The following is a 21,813-nucleotide window of genomic DNA, read 5'->3' on the forward strand; positions in this document are numbered from 1 at the left end:
AAATGGAAAAATATAAAGGTAAATGGGCATAGAAACAAGACAAAAAAGAAACAAGCTGAAGAGGCTAAGGAGAAAAGAAAGCAGAAAGAGCAATTAGAGAAGAAAGATACTGTAACAGCATACCGTTTGAGAGAAACACTAGGTAGAACATATGTACATGCTCCTTGCAGTAGGGGAGACCTTTCATCATTTACGAACAATCGTCCAAAATTAAGAAACAGCCCAATGAAGTGGTATACACAGGTTGAGAGATTTGTGAAATTGTATACAGTGTTGTGGGTTGATTTAGATACTTTCTTTGATTTTGTGGTTCCAAGTGATTTGTGGGCAGAATGTAAAATTGTTGTTCAGTGGCAAAACTCAGAGCCTCCACGAGAGGCTGGTACTCATGCACCATCACCTGTAGTAGTGACCAAATATAATGAGACAATTAGATTTTTGAAGGGAAGAATACCACCCAAAGATTTGAATTATTTGAAGCTGAACAGAATGCAGCAGGAAGTTAAGGAAATAGTGCATGAGTTCTACGAGCGATTGATGAAGGCTTTTCAGCAGCATACAGGGCAGACATATTTAGACCAAGGAAATATGGGGTTTTTCATTACGACATTTGTGCTTGGTTTAAGGCCTGAGATTTATCAGCATATACTGCACAATTTAAGTTGTTGTCAGGCAAAGTCTTTGGATGAAATTCTGAAGTGTGTGCAACGAGCAGAAGATGAAACAGGGAAACATTAAGGAGAAGTTCCTATTAGCCCAAGCAAAGTATGCACTAATGGGGTTTTCAAATTCTGTCAGGAACAAAGAATGTTGGTACAACACAGGGTCTGAGAGTGTCATCAAATGGGACTCAAGCAGGTGTCCATGTAGTGACAGGTAGATATGCTCCTGTTGATTCAGGTACAGGTGTTGATGTAGTGACATTAAAGAAAATGACTGCTTGTGGCCTGTGTAATAATGTGGGGCATTGGGAGTGTGAATGTAGGTTTAATCCAGATAGAAATCTAAATAAACAGATGCAAGATATAAATCAAGTGCAATCGTCAAATGTCATAACACGACCAGCACAAATCCCGGTACAAAATCAATCCCAAATATTACCTATGCCACAATATCCTGTAATCCAGACCATTATGAATGGGGTATTATTTAGTCAGAACCAATTGCCTAGATTAAATCGAAATGTGTTGCAGACTGAGATACCCAATGTCATTCAGCAATTCCCATTGATTGACAATAATGAAATGTTGAACCCTGGCACGTCGCAATGACGGTGCCCGAGGGGGAAGGAAGATTGCATGCTTAGTGCAATCTTTGAGGTAGACCAGAGTGGACCATATCTAGATGGAAATGTGAATGGCCACCCATTATTATTTCTTATTGACACTGGAGCTACCAATTCCTCAGTGAAAGCAGCTGAAGTGCTAGGCCTACCCCTCTCGGAAAGAGAAATACAAGTTGTAGGAGTTGCAAATAAACAAGTTATTAACCTGATTTCAGAAGAGGAACCTGTAAAAATAGGCTCTTTTAAAGGAAAACATAAATTTGTGATGTGTGACTCAAGCCCTGTTAATATATTGGAAAGATATTTATTGTGCAAGTTGAATTCCACCATTAATCGTACACCGAATGGGATTGGGTTTTAAATACATTATGATGAGGAAGATGATTTTATCCTATGTTAGTGTTAAACAATTTGTCTAATAAACTAATTCAAAAGGTCAAACCTGAAATGTGGGATGTGACAGGAGTGGATATTGGATTCATTAAAGGAGTTGGGCCAATACAAATAAGCATAAAACAAAATGCAGATTTTCCAAGAACATCACCCTATCCCATGCCCTCTGAAGTGATTGCAGTGATTAAGCCTCTGATCAATGAGATGCTAGAGAAGGGTATATTGAGGGAACTGATTGGGAGTACATGCAACTCACCAAACATGGGATTGAAAAAGTCCAATGGCAAGTTTTGGATCATCCCGCATTAGCCGAAAATAAATCAAATCGTAACCCCGTGTTGTCCTGTGATACCAAATCCAGCCACCATATTTGATCAGATTCCATGTACAGCTGAGTGGTTCACTGTGATTGATTTATGCCAGGCCTTCTTTTCAATACCTTTGCATGAGGACAGTCAATTTCTATTCTCCTTCGTGTTCAAAGAGAAGGTATTAATGTGGTATTGTGTCCCATAAGAGTACACAGAGAGTCCATCTCTTTTTAAATCAGATTTTGAATAAGAATCTAGAATCTTTGGCACTACCTGGAAGTTCAGTTCTGCTTCAGTACATTGATGATCTACAGATTGCATCAAGTGCTAAATAAATTTGTCAAATGGATCCCATAACTCTGCTAAATCATTTGGCTGACAATGGACACAAATTAACACCTAACAAATTGCAGTACTGTCAAAAAAGTAGCATATTTGGGACACATTATTGAGTAAGGTGTCCAGAAGGAGAGTTGAGATGATTCTGAAAATGAATGCCCTGAAAATGCAGAAGGGGGTTAGGATGTTTCTTGGAGTAGGCGGGTAATGTAGACAGTAGATACCTAATTTTTCCTTGGTGGCAAAACCTTTACTGTAGATGACTCACAAGGATCTAATTGATCCAATCCCATGGGACAACAAATGCATGAGAGCGTTCCTAGAGCTGAGAGAAAGTCTCTGTCGTGCCCTGGCAATGCCAGAATATACAGAGGAATTAATTCTGTTTTGCAGTGAGAGGGAGTACTGTGCTCTCTCAGTGCTAACACAAATTCATGGAGGCTACAAAAGACCAGTTGCACACTTCTCAGTGAGTCTTGACCCTATACCAGTCGCTTTGCCAGGTTGTCTGAGGGCAGTGGCTGCAGTGAGTGTAAGTTTTGAAAAATTTAAAAACATTGTGATGGGATTTCCCTTAACTGTTATGACCCTGCATTTGGCCAAGGTGTAACTAACAAAAACTAAAACACGGAAAGAAAGAACCCGGCGGAGATGTGTATTTTGTGTATCCTGGCTGCCCCCTGAGTGCGGCATTAGGAAGCAGACACTGGCGCAGTGGGTCGAGCGTGCCTGAGCTCGTGGACACTTACGCACTGACTAAGGAGAGAGCAGTGCCATCGGTGGAAGCACAGTAGGGGCAAGGAGCTAGTAGCTCAGCAAGGGGGGGTAGAGGCATCAGCAGTATTCTCTGTGGTATACCCTGGGAGTCCTAGAGGAGTCAACTCCCCTTTATGGGGCCTCAGCTTAAGCAGTGCGGATGAAAGTAGGCTTGTGTTTTAATTTTTTAAAGGAGTCAGGAGCCAACTAAATTCGAGCTGACCTTAGGGGAAAAGGAGTTTCCCTCCTATGACGGCCTAAGACCTCCCCCCACCCTCTAAAAAAGTTGAACTTTAACTAATCCTTTCGTGGGCTGCCACTTGCTACATGCAGGAACTGCAAGATATTCAAGAATAACAATAAGCATAAATACTATCTCCAACTACAAGATATATAAAGATGCGTAAAGATGTTTACGGATATATAATGATTTATAAGCAACGTCAGGCCTCACTGTAACATTGTCAGAACACTTTTGGGTAGTCTCAAAAACGGCCTGTGCAGACACGGGTGCGGCTTGTGGCCCTCAGGTGCTTTGGCTTCACGGAAGGTGGAACATGGCGCAGGGGGTAGCACCTAGTCAACAATGTGGCGATTCCCTCAGGATCTGCAGAGCAAGGGTCACTCTACATTGAGAACTGCTAAACCAACACGAAACGCCAGGGCTGAGCGAGGTCCAACAAAATGGTGAACATTGATTTAAGCACGAGTGGCCCCTGCCAGGAGTTTAACGGCTCGGCCTCAGGACCCCTTCCGGTCTTGAGCTCGACTTCTCTGATGCCGGCTATGCCAGATCTTCATCATAGTATTACACAGGAAAGGGGGTCCACTAGAAGAGCATTTGGGGACCAAGGAGAGCAGGACCGTGGGCAACTGGACAATGATTTTTTGTTTTAAAAAAAAATATTTTTATTGAAATTTGCAAAACAGATCTCTGTACCATGCATATATAATCACATTAACAGGATGCGGTTGATCTAGTGAACCCTTTGCATTCAAACAACTTAAAACAACTTAAACAAAATGTACTCATCTAGGTCCAATTATATCGTTCAGTATTCTTGTCTGCTGCTTCTGGCTGATAAGTCTTATATCTTGATGTAAGTTAGCCCCTCATCCCTCCTGGGGACTACTTGTTGGTGATGTCGGGGGTGCCGTTCTGTTGGAATGTTAATGACGTGTGATGGAGTTGTACGTGTGTTGTACGTGTGTGTGAGTTCTGTGTAGTTGTCCTTCATTTGGTGGCTAATATAAATGTCAGCGGGTGTAGGGCGTTGATAATGAAATTGGATGTGTCCACGACTGGTGTGTTGTGTCACGGACGGCTGCATGACAGTAGTTATCTGGGTATTAGTATTGTTACGCAGTTCATGGTGGTTTCTCATCGTTTTTTGCCTCTAGCTTAGCTACTAGCGTTTCCCATGCTTCACAACCTGTGTGTTGTTGACCCTCCCGCGCTAGTTTTCTTAGTACCTGATACTCTGTGCGGGACCAACGCAGCGTGAGGGTGTGCCAAGCTTTCAGATCGGGCACGTTGGGTGCTTTCCAGTTCATGGCTATCAATCTTTTGTGCATCACATAGGCCAGGTCTGCAAACTTATGTAGGTGTTTATTTTTTTTTCCCTTGTCCTAAGTCCTAACAGACAGGACTTGGGGTCCACTCCCAGTACAAGTCCCGTCATTTCTGTGATTTCTTTTACCACCCCGGTCCATTCTTTTTGTACCCGAGGGCAGTCCCAGACCATGTGGTAGAATTGTGCCACCGGGGCATTGCATCTAGGGCAGGCCGGGTCCGACCCAGGGAACATTTGTTTAATCCTAGCTGGTGCTAAATATGTTTGATGTGTGTAATTGAACTGTGTGTAGCAGAATCTGGGATTTCTTGACACCCCGCTGGTGTGGTATAGGGCTTTTGACCATTCTTCTTGTGAAATCGGGTCCGGTAGGACGAACTGGACAATGATAATGTCGATGAATCGAGACAAGATCTCAACCAGCCAGAGCCAAGACCTAGCCGAGTATCTGATAGCAGTAAGACCCAGGAGGCTGGCCTGGGGCACAGGCAGCTGTAACTGTTATTCAGCGCTGGGGTCGGTCGGGGGCCCAAGGAGGATCCCACTGGATTCCAGCTAAATGATCGCAAGCCTCCTTCCTCTGACAACCTTCCCTCAGTCGCTCAGCACTGCTCAAACTCAGCAACTAGCTCCCCCATGAGCAATTTGGAGAATGGGACTTGCCAGCAGGAGTAGGAGCAGGAGAGCCTGCTGAGAGACCTTCAGTTTCAGGCTGAAAGAGTAAAGAGAGGAATCGGCATCCCTACAGAAACCCTGCTCCTTCAAATATTAAGTGAATTAAAATCCTTGAAAATTTCCCAAGAAGAGGTGAATCAGAGAACTGAAATACAGTTCTACTTGATAAGTAGCAATATGCAGCAACTTAATTCCCGTATCAAGGAGGTAGAACAGCGAGTCTCAGATTGGAAGACGTTTGGATACACTTGGAGCCATCAGTCTCTAAATGCCAAACAGATCTATTGGATTTTCAGATCCGGATAGACGATTTGGAAAACCGCTTATATAGCTCCAATCTAAGATTTACGGGGGTGCCGGAAGGATGTGAAAATGGGCAGACTGTCACAGACTTGATTACAGATCTTATTATGTGATATGTTCTCCCGGAACTGATCAACAGACACTGAGTGCCTGCAGTACAACCTCCTAATGAAAAATACCCCCGAACTATACTGGTGAACTTTGGTGACTCGTATTAAAGAACGTATTCTGCACCATGCGATTAAAGCAAAGTACATCAGATCCCTGGTAACTTTACCTTTAACAAATTTTCAGATATGTCTGCCTCCACCGCTCGGAGATGAAGGGAGCTGAAGGGGATGATACCTGCATTTCAAAAAGTGGGCGCCCCGGCAGGGCTTGTTCAACAATCAAAACTTAAAGTTCTTTTCAAGGGTCACTCGACCATAGTACATACAGTTGATGCAGCTAAAACTCTTTTGCACTCGATAAAGAATGTAGATGGGTTGGGAAGAAAAGGGGATGCTGTAGTCAGGGTGGCGAATTTCACAGTGATGACTGAACTAGTCACACAAAGCACAGCACACTTAATTGTCACTTATCATTAATTCCCTCTGCTGCTCCTGGTGATTGGGGTGCCATGTCAAGGCACCTGACTGGGGGAGGGGTGGGCTGGGTGGTTGTCCCGGATTTCCCAGATGGGAGGGCCCCAGGTGTTGGCCACTAAAGGGTGGGGAGGTGGGCAAGGGGAGGGTGGGGGGGAGGGAAGGATGGGGAACGAGATCCTATCAAAGAATAAAATAATTCAACCTTGTAGAAGCAGGCGAGGCAAGATCGATAAATCCTATGAAAGAACATGGTGCGGGACGTCTAGTCAGTGCATAACTTTTTCAGTATACTAATAATGATTCAATGGTGGGGCTAAATTCTACATTAAGAATTGTCTCTTGGAATGTCAGTGGGCTAAATAGTAGGAGAAGAAGGGTGCAATTGAAGAGTGGGTTAAACATGAAATCCCTCTATAATCATATTACAAGAAACCCATATCCCGGCAAAAAAATGGGGGGGTTTGTTATGTTTAAAAATTGGGTAGACTACAAGGGGGTCGCCGCAGCCCAAGCCGCTCATAGAGGTGCTGCCGTCTTCCTAGCTAAAAAACTGGGGGCTTGAGTCCTCGACATTGTTAGCGATAAAAACGGATGGTGGTGTTGGGTGCACTGAAAAGTATTGATGGGAAGATTTACCTTTGTGAACTTCTATGCCCCATTGGCAGATGATCCTGGACTGTATGAGGAGCTCTTTCAATCTCTTTTACATCTCTCAGGCAAAATCATTATTGGCTGTGATTTCAATTTTCTCCAAGACCCATATATGGACTCTTCAGTAAAAGGGAACAAGCAATATAAACCTAAGGTGGCTAAGGTTTTTAAGGATTATGTAAGAGTATTGGCGTTATGTGACCCTTCGAGGTCCAATGCGACAAACAAAAGAGAATACACATGCATTTCCAGCCGATTTAAAAGTGCGTCCTGTAGTGATTTTTTTTATATCCAAAACAGTGCTCTTTCAAACTCAGTGCGCAATACACTCAGGTCTCTTGGACCATGCTATTCTTATTCTGGATGGACTATTATCGCCAGAACGAAATTCGCCGCAGCCCAAAAGGTGGGTATTCAACCAGCAGCTTTTCCTTTCCAAGAGGAAGGGTGGGTGCAAGTGGGTAGAGTCAAAGTCATGGAATTTTTTTTAAGTAATCAGGATTCCGCTGCTCCAAGCACGGTCTGGGACACATTTAGGGCTAACATAAGAGGCATTGTAATTGCAAAGGAGGCGCCAGATAGACTCCATGATAAACAACAAAGTTGCGCGCTGGAAGAAGCAGTTCAGAGGAAGTTAGATAACTATCTTCAGTCCCCCATGGAAAATAATAAAAAAATAATTTAATCTGGCCGAGCAGGCACTGTCGGATTGGTGTGTGGATTAGTCTGATAGAGGGTACCAGGCCCACAGGCAGAAAGTGTACGAGGAGAGTAATTTCACAGGAGGATTGTTAGTCTGGCAAGCACGGGATCAAGTGGCTAGTAATACGATACATGCTTTAAGATGCCCAACTACAGGGAAAAGATACAACAAATTCAGAACAGTGGGAGAAGTTATGTTAGAACACTACAAGCAAATTTATAGCCAAACCCAGCGGTTTGATTTCGAGGCAATTAGGGATTTTCTGGGGAAATTAAACATTCCCATTCTGTCAAGGGAAGATCGGGATGGCCTCTCCCGGCCATTTACCAAGCCAGAACTAGTGGAGGTGGTTAAAAATCTCTCGAATGGGAAAGCCTGTGGCCCAGATGGCCTCCCGGCAGAATTTTTCAAAAATGTCATTGATGTTTGGCAGACAACTTATGAATTGTAATTAATAATATGTTAAAGGGTGGGATGACCCCAAACTCATGTCACATGGGGAACGTAGTCAGTTTTGTAAAAAAAACACAAGGATAAAGAAGACCCAAACTCATATCGCCCAATTAAACTTTTAAATACGGATTAGAAAATCATTATGAAACTTCTGGCTAATCGATTCAATGTGGTTGTCACCACTCTGGTGCATCCAGACCAAAATGCGTTTATCGCGGGGTGGCAACTCGCAAACAACACAAATTTTTGTGGCCCGAGGCACTGGACTATTTTGCCTTTAGTAAAATTCCCACCACTATCCTCTTATTGGATGCAGAAAAAGCCTTTGATTTAGAGGTATGGAACACGCTGTTTGAGATATTATTCAGATTTGGGGTTCCGCCGTAGGTCACTAGGCTATACAAAGGATGTATCAAAATATCCAAGCCAATTTCATAATTAATTCTGTAAATGTAGGTAATTCACAAGTTCGGCGGGGCACCCGTCAGAGCTGCCCCCTTTCACCCATTCTGTTTGCCTTATTTATCTAATCTTTAGCCATCGCAATTAGACAAAATAAACTGATCCATTCTCCACTCAAGTCGACGGGGAAGATTAAACTGTATGCAGACAATATTATCATGTTTCTTGATGATGATCGAAGCGCCCAGGAGGAGGTTTCTGAAGTCTTTGCCCAATTTGAGCACATCGGGGGTGTAAGGTAAATAGGAAAAAAAACGAAATCATACTTTGTGGCAGCACTTCGGATACATTACTTCCTAAATTGGTGCTGTGTGTGAATTTGAGGCCTAAGAGATATCTAAGGATTAGATTTTTGTCTGAAATAGGAGATCTATACGATCTTAACTACGCCCCCTTGCTCCTTAAAAACCAGGTGCTGTTAGCATGGTGAGGGGTCACTTCCCCTATCTATCATAGGAAGAGTTGCGCTGATTAAAATGTCAATTTTGCCGCTGTTCAACTTCTTGTTCTCAGCCATTCACTGTGTGTTAACTTCCACATTATTTAAGAAACTGGGCTCAATTTTCATTTAATTTATTTGGCACAATAAAAATCCACGTATTGCATTAAGCACGCTATTTGCAGCCACTAGCTAACATGAAAGATAACTATTTTGCATTTGTTGCACACTATATGACAAATTTCAAAATGACACTGTCTCTGGATAGCCTATTCATTCAGGATTTCTGTAAATTAATCTGTAGGGAACACGACATAAGGGATCCTGCATTATTGGTTAAATCCCCGCAAAAAAGGTTTGCTATAAGATCTTTAAGTGGTTCTTCAAAAAGAGCTCAGATTTATATCGAAGGTACACAATTCCACATTTGAACTTCTTTACCCCTCTCTCACAGTTTATGATGAGGTCTGGTTCTAAGATTAATCCAGAGACAGTCAGGAAAAGGGAACACGCTGGTTTCAGGAAAATTGGAAATTTCTTAGTTGGTGACAAATGTGAAATGCTCTTGAATATTGGGGTAGCTGTGCAAAATGATTTTTTGCTTCTGGGAATTTATAGTAATATGCTTCACAGCTTTACCGATTTAGACACTGATCTAATACGCAACACTCAGAAGATAGTGAAAGAGCTGATAGACCCCTCGGGGGATAGACGAGCGGGTGAATGGAGAAGGCCACTCATGAAATGGAAAAACCCCGACCTCTGGGCTAAAGCCACTAGGAAATGGGATTGGGACAAGGGACTGAAACTGTCTAAGGCCAGCTGGGAGAAAGTAAATCAATTACATTTTAGGGCACTTAGAGGTGCAAATTGCCATTGAATGTTACTTTTCAATTAATGGCTGCTTTACAGTACCCCACAAGCCTTGTCCCAGATTAATCCTAGCTGCCCTGACCTTTGCTTTCGGTGTCAAGCAGATGGCACAGCAAATTGGACGCATGTGATAGGCATGTGTCGGCTTATCCAAGAATTCTGGGACAGGGTGATTAAGCTTTTAATAATAGCTCTGCAGATTGAAATAGCTCCCAGTATCTGGTTGTTGGCCTTGGGCTATGACCCGGGGGCAAAGCTCCCATCTAGGTGGGTAAAATTTGTTTTTATCGCCATAACGGTTGCTAGATCCCTTTTAATGAAAAATTGGCACACCGCGCAGATCCCAACCGCTGAAGAATGGTTAAATAAAATGGCTCTTGTAAGAAAGCAGGAATGGAAGTATGCAGTGAGATCAGGCGGGCTTAAGACGTTCTCCAAAACCTGGGGTAGATTTTTTGAGACAATCGATATCAACTATACTTAAGAATGGATAAAAAATATTTGGTGGTTCTTAAAGTTGAATACACTAAGTAGACGTTACGATTATGAAAATGTGATGTCACTGTTTTGCTGGGCCAATATTGGACAATAAGTTTACTTGAAATAGGCTATGTTATTATGCTGGATCTCTGTAAAAAAAAACAAAAAAAAAAACTTAAAAGCCCCATTACGAGTTTGGCGGGCGGCCTCAGGCCGCCTGTGAGGCCTGAAAACTGCTGGCACTATAAAGAGTTCACCACAGGGCCTTAACATTGATGCCGCTCCTAATGGAGTCGGCGCAAATGTGGCAGTGCTGTGGCTGCAGCAGCACCCGTTGCGCTTCCCACTGCATATAATTCAGGCAGTGGAAAGCACGACGGGGCTGTCCATGGGGGCCCCAGCACTGCCCATGCCAATTGCATGGGCTGTGCAGGGGCCCCCATGAGGCCCCCAGCCCCCCCTTCCCACCAGCCTTTGCATGGCAGGGCTACCGCCATGCAAAGGCTGGTGGAATGGGGACGCTTAATCCCCAGGGCAGCGCTGCAAGCAGTGCTGCCCTGGAGGATTACAACCGCTGAGACCGCCAGGCTATCGCCTGGCGGCAACATAGCGATGTCAGCAATCCAACCAAGGTGCTTTCACACGGTCGTAATGTCACGGCCGGACCACCGCTTTGGCAGCGCTCCGACCGCAACTGTCACCCTGGCAATCTGGTGATCGCCAGGGTCATAATGGGGGCCTATGTCTTTTTGTGGATGGCTCATGTTTAAGAACAAATGAGGGATGCCTGAAAGCAGCATATGCAGTTTGCACCTTCCATGAAATAGTTGAAGCTTCATGGCTGCAAGCTATTTCTTCAGCACAGTTTGCAGAATTAATTGTTCTTACCAAAGCTTGCAGTCTAACAAACTGAATAAGAGTGACAATTTTCACAGACAGCCATTATGGGTTTGGTGTTTTCCATGATTATGGATAATTGTGGTCACAGCAAGGTTTCATGACCTCTGCTGGTACACCTATTAGAAATGGGCAATAATTGAAAGATCTTTTGGAAGCTTAGCAGGAACCTACAGAAATCGCTGTCATGAAATATGCGGCGTATAGGAACGATTGTAGCTATGTCACAATCAGAAACAGGTATGCAGATGAAGTGGCACACTACTGTGCAATTATGTAATGCACTTAAAATGAATCATACATGACTGGAAGCCATGAAGGAAGTTTTCTTGCTATGACTTTGTTAACAGCTGACAACTGGGATGAACTAAGACGAACGCAAAAAAATGTGTGATGAAGAAAAATAAGGTTGAAATGCCATGATCAGAACCTTCAGGCAGTATTGGTACAACCCCAAATTTAGAGTTCATGCAGATATAGTATGTAATCCGTGTGTAGAATGTCAACAAATTAACGCTGGGGAAAGAACATGTCACAATGGGTCATTTAGGGAGATCGGGAGGACTCTTTAACAGAATGCAGAAGGATTTTATCGAAATGCCTGCTTGTAATGGATTGAGGTATATTTAGTGATTGTCTGCCTCTTTTCTCGTTGGGTGGAGGCCTACCCAACAAGGAGAAATGATAGTCTCACAGTAGCAAAGTTGCTTTTCAGGGAGTTGATACCCAGGCATGGTATGACCTTCTCTCTAGAGTCTGATCGAAGTACTCACTTCAACAGTGAAATTATTAAAATGGTATGTGCAGCATTACGAGTTAATGAAAAGCTTCATTGTAGTTATCGTCCAAAGGCTTCTGAAATTGTGGGTAACTTGAATGGACCTTTAACTCCAGATTCACAAAAGTTTGTGTATCTATATCACTGATATGACAAGATGTTTTACCTTTGGTACTGATGAGTCTGCGAAATAACCCTGACCGGACAAATGGGTTATCTCCTCATGAAGTTTTGTTGGGGAGAGCAACGAGGTTACCTGCAGTTTCAGCAAATGCACTTATGAATATTACAGATGACATGGTACTTGATTTTTGCAAAGGACTGGTTGATGCAGTACGTTCTGTTCCTTGACAGACTGAAGCTGTGACTGAAAATCCAAGCCAGGACCAGTATTCAATCCTGGTGACTGGGTCCAAATCAAAAAGCATGTGAGAAAGGCCTGTTTAAAGCCCCACTGGAAAGGCCACAATCAGATAATATTGATCACAAACACTGTATGTGCTTGGATCCTAATTGGGTGCATGCATCACACACACAAAGAACAAGGAATCCATATGAAGAAATAAAGTTGCATGATTCAACAGAGCCAAGAGCACTAGTGTACATAGCACTGTCTGTTGTAGGAGAAGAAACTCAAGATTGTGATCAAGGGGAGCAGGAGGAAGTTGGGGCTGAACAAACTCTAACAGGTGAAGTGGTCTAATTACCGGATAGCTCACAAAGCGACAATGGAGAAGTACTGACTGTAATTGGCAGAGAAAGATATCCTGAATTAGTCACAGAACAAACAGAACATCTTGATGATCCAGGAGAGGGTACAAGTTCCGGAGCCAGAAAAAGTAAAATTCCACCAGATGAGAATTGGCCTATATGTGACAAAAAGAAACAAATACTAAACGCGAATACTGGGTCAGAACCACTGAAAGCAATCAAGGAAGAGGAAGAATCAGGTGGTACCAGTGATGCAGAAGACGAGCTAAACACACTCAGAAGATCAAAAAGAGCTTGAGTGCCTTGTTGAAGATATTCATCACCTGACCGGGCATACTATTTGAGCCAGATTTTGAATATTTCTATCTCTGGCAAAATGGACTGGAGCAAGGAGTTGCCAGAGATACCCTGAAAAACAAGAGTATCAAAATAAACCCAAAAGAGAAGTTGATAAAGACATTAAAAAAGCCCCAGCATGGACTCTGCAAACAAAAGAATTGCATGAAGATTAGCTACCCCATGATTAAGAACAATACAATTAGGGATAACATTCTAGAAGAACATGGAGTAACGTTAAGGATTATCTAACAAAGATTATATTATCAACCATTCAAAACTAATAGTAACTGACTAACTGTGAAAAGAAATATTGGAATTTTCAACTGTAAAAAAGGTATGTTGCTGTCACTAACGAATTATTGGCAGTAGAATGATTATAGAGATAACATGTGTCCCGTAAACAGAAACCGAGTTAAGGTATTTCTAGGGATTCTAGTTGATAGGGATAGCAATAGCTTTAGTAGTACATCCCAAACCAGATACAGAGAAAACAGTACTAGATTTTGTAAATACAACACAGAAGTTTATAGTTGGTGAAGACAAGTTAAAACATCATTTGTAGACTACATGGATGAAGATTACTCTATAAATGTCTATTCTAGACTAGTACAAGAATTCACTAAAGCTCTTGCTATAAACAACTGTGATGTCTGTGCTCCCATGCCTCCTTCAGCTGATGAACAAATTTCCTACCATTACATTCCTCTTACTTATGCTACATCTTGCAGCATTCTTCTTGGTTTAGTTTATAGATAGTGACATTTTAGGTACTATTATTCAAATTTTGAAATGGTGCTTCCTAAGGTAAATTTAATTAAGGACATGAATTTACACCCACAAGCTAAAATAATGGAGACATTGTGGCTTTTTGTTAGACCATTTCTTCCAGTAAACACTGTTAAGACACGTCAGGACAATTTAACTTGTTTGATGAGAGAAAGTTTTCATACAAATGTTAGAAGAGAGAAATGAAAAACTTACAAAGAGTGAATCTCAGAAAGAAGATGTGCAGACAAATGTGTGGAAAAGAGAGGGAGATGAAGTTAAAAAGAAGATGATTGTGCCTACATTAAAATGAGAAGAAAGAATTAGAGGAAAGATGCATGTTCAAAAGAAGACTAGGTGGAAACAAGGTGCCAGTGGAAAACATTTATTGTGAACATACATTTAAATTATCAGGAAAAGAATGGCAGATTGTGCAAGGTGATCCAACAATACCAGGAGTATACTTTATATGTGGGAGATATGCATATTTTAGATTGCCTGCATTTTGGGAGGGAATCTGTTATTTGGGACTGTTATTTCCTGAAATGCATCATGTACAAACTCTAGAAGCATTAACAATGACACCAGCATATAAAAGATACCCACGAAGTGTAAGTGAAGGAACATAAACAGTGGGAGATATATTTGGAGATATAATACCAGCAGTGGCTGTGGTTCTGAATGATGAGAAAATCTGACTGTCAACAGTAGTTAATAAGCTAGCAACAAGCACATCTGGAGCTATACTATAGGAAAACACAGTGCCTGTAGCTATTAGGTCTAGGGTTCTTCAATATCGTTATGCACTAGACATTCTTTTAGCTGAGAAAAGCGAAGTCTGTAAGGTGCTAAGAATTGAGAATTGCTACAGTTACACACCAGATGAGAGCAAGACAAGAACAGCATATGCTAATAATATTACTGATTTAAAGCTTGACCTAAAATATTTGGAAGCTCCTAGTATAGCTCAAAGTGTTTCCAAAGTATTTGCAACAGTAGCAACCTGGTTGAAAGGATTGGGAGGAGGAATTCCTAAGACTAAATTGATACCTGTATTAGTGATAATAGTAGACCTTCTAACAACTAGGCACATACGAGGTTATGAAAAACACTACTGATAAAGAAAAGAGTGAGAGAACTCAATAACAGAACGTGAGAAGATTTAGAATTGCGTGATTAAGTGAATGAAGAACATATGAAAATAAAATAAAAATAAAAATTGAAGATAAAAGACAAGAGTCTGATAATAATGAAGACCATAGATTGACCCTTCTTCAACAAATGAATTTGGTGAAATCGGGGTGTTATAGTTCCAAACCATCAAATGGGGGAAACTGCTATGGTTTCCAATGGAAATTAAATTCAAATGCAAATAGTAAAATGAGAGAATGACCTAGGCCTATCTGCAGTTGCTTTTCATGATTAAAAATGTGTTTTGAACCCTGTACAGCCTATGTAGCCTGACTTGCAAAACTGGCTGGAGTTAACATTCTTTCCAATTATTAGTTCTAACCTTTGTATGACTTATGTATGTTACAAAACTTCTTTCGTCTTAAACAATGGAAGCAGTATTAAGTATATTCTTTTTGTTTGCTAATGTGCTTTGGAATGCGCTGAAGTACATTAAAATATATAATCAATTGCATGTCTTATCAATGGTTCAACAGTATGAATGAGGTGGGAAAAGAAGTGGAAGTGACAATCATCTAGGTGTTTTGGGCCAGATGTACGAAGCTTTTTGCATGGCGCAAACAGCGAAATTCGCTGTCTGCGCCATGCAAAAAGCACATTGCGATGCTCATTCCCATTTTGCGAGTCAGTAACCTAGTTACCGACTCACAAAATGGGAATGCGACTCGCAAATAGGAAGGGGTGTTCCGCTTCCTATTTGCGATTCGCATCGCGATGCAGAATTGCTTTGTGACCGCTAACGTGGTCACAAAGCAATTCTCAGTTACCACCAGTGTCACACTGGTGGTAACCCATTGTGAATGGCCCTGAAACGTTTTTTCAGAACAGGCAGTGGTCCTGTGGAAAAATGGAAACAAAAACGTTTCATTTTTTCGATTGTATTGCAACTAGTTTTCCTTTAAGTAAAACGGGCTGCAATACAAAAAAAACTGCTTTATTAAAAAGCAGTCACAGACATGGTGGTCTGATGTCTCCAGCAGGCCACCATCCCTGTGAGTGCTGTGAATCGCAAGGGGGTCGCAACTGCGACCCACCTCATTAATATTAATGAGGTGGGTCTTTGCAACCCCCTTGTGATTCGCAGATGGTGTCAGGGACATCATCCTGCATCTGGGTTTGCGACTTGCAAATTGCGAGTCGCTCAGACTCGCAATTTGCAAGTCGCAAACTCGGAAGTTGCTACATCTGGCCCTTTATTCTTTCAGAAACCAAAAATGCATGGGGAACTTTATGGATGAATCAATTCAGCAATGAATATGAACAAGAACCATTGTCAAAGACTGCAACATGCAATTAGAAAAATACTATTGTAAATAAATGTGTAAAAGGTACCCTAGGGAAAGAGAAGTGGGTCTCTCTCTTTAGGGTCTGATGATCTAAGGGGTTTCTGTGTCTCTTTGCAGAGCAGAGCCGAGGTATGAGAGACCTGATTGGGTGGTTGGGCAACTCAACTAATTTCATGTTAGTCATTGCACTCTGCTGCAGACTGTTTTCCTGACATTGCTGGAGAGAGAGAGAGCAGTGATGTGTGATAGTTGAGGTACATTGAGCTGATAGTCATGGGAAACTGTGCTAGTGATAGAACATGGAATAGTTTTTGGATGTCTATGAATATCGTTTTGAATGTTCTCAGACTGGTTCAATATGATTATACTAAACTGTTGCTGTATTTTTTTGTGAAGAGTGGAAACTTCTGCTAAATAGACTGAGATGAAGTACAAAAGGGATAGATTCAGGACACGCTTGATGCAGTTGTTCTGTAAATTTCTTTGTGGAATAAATGTATTACTTATAATTCTATAAATGCTTAAAACTATTCTAACTCTCATTAGTGACTCACTCAGAAATGATAATGATTAAAATTTGAAGTTGATGTTGCGGCTTATTATTATACCTAACAGCCACCGAAAGAAGGATAAAATGATAGGGCCCAAGGGACGACAGTAAGTGGTAGCAGAGAGAAAGAAGGGCAGCTTGATGTTTGCTACTACCTGTCCATATGCCAAAGAATACCCCTCACTGGCTGTGCATGACAGTGAAGTCTGGTGTGGTTAAGCACACAATTTGTGGGTTGCCTTACCTAACAATGTGCTTCTTTTCCCTTGAAGCATACTGTGGAAAAAGGAGTAGCTTGCATGATTTAAAGAGCCCTGTGTTGTGACTACAAGTGAACTTGCCTTACAATAGTATACACAAGCAGTTTTACCTCCATGCTAAACGTAGTATGGTGGAGAAAATGCTCTGACCACTTCTGAGCCTGAGATGTAACTTCTTCCATGTTACAGAATGTTCGGTTACCATATGACTCAAAATCAATAACTTTGTTTCCTTTAGGACAGGCTGTAGGTCAGCTGTGGGGCGCTAAGAAAAATAAAGAACAACGGCCCATGGAAAAAAGGAAGCTGGGACAAAGAATAAGAGAGGTGTGAAGAAATTAAGAAGGGGGGTCTGAACACAGGATACCCCATTAGGCCCTGTTTCAGAGTGCAGGTTTTCCCTTTATGTGATGTTTATTGAACTGAACAAATAATGAAACTAAATCCTATTCATAGAAAATGTTAGAAAGTGCTCCATCCTGGATTAACAAGAAGTGCCTGTATAGTGGGAAGAGGAAATGCTAGTTTAACAGTTGTTAATAGAGGGACTAGTTTCTAGACACTGGTCCCTACCTGTCACTGGATGAAAGGAAAAGCATATGTGACACCATTAATTAATTAAGAGAAAATAAAATAGGCTGTCTACCTCTTACCTACTTCCCTGGAGGATGTCGGATGGCCTATTATTGACCATCTTATCACTTTTATGTCGGGCCTAGAAATTAAAGAAAGAGTTTTAGGAAAAGGCTTTGGTTTGTAAGATAACTATCTCTCAATGTCTGGGTACATATCGGCAAACAGTTTAAACATGTTCTTATTCTTTTAAATAAACTCTGATATTAAATAGACTAGGTCAAGGGTTGTCAAAGCCTGCTTGCCTTGTCACATCTTGTAGCAAGCTTTTATAAAACTGAATCACTATTTTGTCACAGATCAAATATCACTTTGGACCCAATCAACCAAACGAGTGTCCACAAAAGGCATTGCACATGAGGAATGCTGGAGCACTTGTGGAGGTCTTCATCCTGGCTCTGGTTCAGAATCCACACACGCTCTGGTGAGACACCATATCTTATCCCACCTACCAGAAGTAAACCAGATTTTTGGACTCAGTGAGGAGTGTGATAATTGGATTCATTTAACACAGATCAATAACATGGGAAACATACACAAATGTATACACCATGACCAATATGACCACCAAATCAAACTCCAAACTGAACAAAATGTCAAAGTTTTATTACGACCACAACGTTAGTGTAACGTAAATGGCGCACAAAACTAAGTTATGAACATACATGAAAATTATAGGCTGACCAAAAGATCTAAAAAGATTAAGCCTACTAAACATCAATGCTATTAAACACACCAAGAGGATGACATAAATTAACAGAACAATAATATGCACATTAGAATCAGATGTCAAAGCAGATGATGGTGACATCAGTAAATCATCAAATTCAATTAATAACAATCAATTTCCAAGTCTGGGCCATCCCTATTCCTAAAACAAATGTGGACTTGCATGTGTGGGGATGAACTAACACATGCGGGCAAAACCAAGAAAATACTAAAATAATTTGGAAAAATCATCTTGTTAGGGTAACTCGCTACAACAATTCACTGGTGTAATAATCTAAGATGAAAAAGAAACAAGAAACCCCTTTTAGATTATACCTCTCTTCATGGGACAGCATACAGGAAAGATTTGTCGAGACAGACCGTTCACACCCTCTCAGCATCAAGGGCAGTGAAGAACATGAGCTGCAAATAGGGTAAGTCAGCAGTTCAGAATTAATTGGGCATATTAGTACTGAACAGCATAAATAAATGAAGTATTGGGGAGGATGATTTTGAATTCTTCAGAAGATGTCTAAGGGTGATAGGGATTCAGGAGAAGAGAGAGTGGCATTATGTGAAGGGTCATCAGCAATATTCGACTAACTAGCTAAAAGTTTCAAAAGTCTCATCCTAACTAGAAATGTCCATCAAAATCTGATTGGTTGACTGTGTGGGCCTATCTGGCACTAATTAATCAATAACCAAGGGCGAATCATTGATGACATCAAGTTTGCAACTATTCCGGATTTTCTTAGGGAGTATGTGAAGTCATCTCGATGAATCCATAGAGCTCCACCAAATTATAACATGTATTTGTCTATTGTAACTTTGCAATTGTTTCCCACAGCACACAGGATGATCCTAACAGCTCTCATGTGAGTTTAAAAATATGACCTGTCTTGTTCAACAGCTAAAACAAATACTGTTACATTTGCTACTATTCACAACATGTTCTCTGTCTTTAATACAATAGGACATTCATTAACATGTCAGCAAGCTAGGAATTAATTCAGGTTAAAGGGAATAGAATGGTTCAGTACTTTTCCTCTACGCATCAAAAATGAAACTTCAGGCCTAGTATAGCTCAGAAAGCCTAAATACATATTCATGCAATTAATACATATAAGTCCTATTGTGCACCTTACAATTTAAATCAAATATGCAAAGCAAACGATTTAATTACAAACATTATTTATGACATTAGAAATAGTTTAAATGTGCATTTATTTCTCTGCACACATGTATTACACATAAATACATTCATTTACATCAATATAAGTATGATTTATTCATGTTCATTTAATACTCATACTTTATTTCTACTGTTCTTTTAAAAATAATATTTTTAATATTAATTCATGTCAGTAGTTCACTCGAGTGTAAATGCACAACATCTTTCATGGCAAAACGTGATGTCAAATGCGAATTGAGGTCACGTTGTCCACCATATTTCAAAAGTGCGAATTTTTTCAATTCATGTTAATTTCTATGTTAGGCTTTTAAATGAAGGTTTATACATTGTCATATGCTAACTTCTATGCTGCTAATGTATTAGTACAATTTGATCTCTATCAGGAAAAAAAGAATAATATGAACAAAATTACAAATGCAGATTCAATCTGTGGAATTTAACAACCTTATTACAGTGGAATATTCTTCATTGTGGGCCAATTATTTGCTGAGGTACTGAAAAAGAATGGGAAATTAATGTTCCACAAAGACACGTCTAGGGGATGCCCCTTGAGAATGTTGGGGATACCGACAAAGTCAATACTTGTAGGTTTTCACAAGCATTCTTCATGGATTTTCAACCCTAAGTATGCATGCGTTGTTACTTTAACAAAGGTAGGAATAAGGGCAGCTGTAGGATGTGAAAATGCCTATACACATTTTTTCTGGGGGGGTGCAGGTTATGTATTCACTTTAAAAAGGTTTCCCAAATGAAAAAAAAGACTTACAAACATCCTAAACTAGCTTTCCTCCTGATTAATGAACAATAAAATAATAAATTGAAACCCATTGACCACCCACACATCCTATTCCTGCTGCCCCTTAAACCACACTTGCGGGTCTCGCATGCAATTGACAGCCAATGTGCTGGAAGAAATATGCTCACAGAGCTGCTGCTGAATATCTTTTTAGGTCTAACTATAGGTAGTTTTAACTATGTGCCAGAACTATTTTTCACGGCGTAAGACAATCAGAGATAAGTTGCTCCTATACAGAAGGCTAACATGAGTGAGACTGCTTTAAGAAGTGAATCTTGCACCCAATCAGCGAGAATGTGTGCGAAAGTTTAAGAATGTGCACAAAGCTCTGTGACTCACAAATTATATGACAGTGACCAAGGCTCATGTAAGAATCGATGGACATTGGGCTCTAAATGAGTTAAGAGGTGTTTCAAGGCTTAAGTAAATGACGTCTTTATATTGTCTTTTTGTTCCTGGTGTTCTTGTTCTGTGTACTCTCCTAATGTGCAAAACATTCTTCTCTGTACTCAACTGCCAGTCTGGCCCTTGAAGCTTCTACCTCTAGTAGCCCTCTGCTTCTGGATTCAAGACATGTGGCGCCAGAATGGCAATAACACAAGATGCATAATACAACACACTCTTGAGGGGTTTAAGATTTGGGCTAGGTCTCCCATCAATCAACTTCTATACCCCAACAAACCATAAAGTAATTATGCCTTCCATCTGACAGGTTTGCATTATTACCAACATAGGGATGTAATGCAACGTTTTCTGTATACAGAACACCTTTTGGACTAAAAATATATTGCCTGCCTTAACTGCCTGCCCTAAATGATGGCACAGACTAGACTTATTAAGTATTGCAAGAACAAGAGCTTCAGTATTTATTGAACACAGAGACTCTACCTATAAAGATGTCAGCATTTTAGGTTTGGCCAGTCTAAAGTCAAACAATCTTATTTTCAGATGCAAATACCACAATTTTAAACTGGATTTTTTCATTGTAATGTGATTTCCGACAGTATTGACGTTACCACCTTTAATAATGCATTTACCATCAATAGGAACCATGCATTGTTAATTTACAGTTGAACAAATCTTCTTCCCTTCAAAAGTATAAAACCTACTACAAGGGTAACCCCACGAACCCCCTCAAAAACACAACTGGTTCCACCACTTAAATGCCTTAAAACTGCACTCTGAAAATCATTGACTGCATCAAATCTCTTGAAATCTCCCATGACAAACTCCTAAACAGGATCACCCACGTTAACTCCACCACCAAAGGCGCACTATAACAACTCAGGCTACCAAGGAAACTTAAGTCTTTTACCTCCCTGCTTGCGGGCACTCCCCACACAGCACTCAGTGCACAGCTCAGTCCACAGTGGCCCTGGCACACAGGCAAAAGCCTAATCGGTGCACAGTAGCCTCCTCATAC

The 21,813-nt window shown here is 41.0% G+C and overlaps 1 protein-coding gene across 1 annotated transcript in view; it reads right to left on the bottom strand.

The window, feature by feature from the left end:
• Nucleotides 1–21,813, bottom strand: part of LOC138259698 (phospholipid-transporting ATPase IK-like) — a 592,788-nt gene that overhangs the window by 563,390 nt on the left and 7,585 nt on the right. Inside the window, 1 exon segment of the mRNA XM_069207591.1 lies at nucleotides 17,715–17,776. Within this exon segment, the coding sequence (XP_069063692.1) occupies nucleotides 17,715–17,776 (62 nt within the window).

The sequence above is a fragment of the Pleurodeles waltl genome, chromosome 9, assembly GCF_031143425.1.
Source record: "Pleurodeles waltl isolate 20211129_DDA chromosome 9, aPleWal1.hap1.20221129, whole genome shotgun sequence".
Classification (NCBI taxonomy): Eukaryota; Metazoa; Chordata; class Amphibia; order Caudata; family Salamandridae; genus Pleurodeles; species Pleurodeles waltl.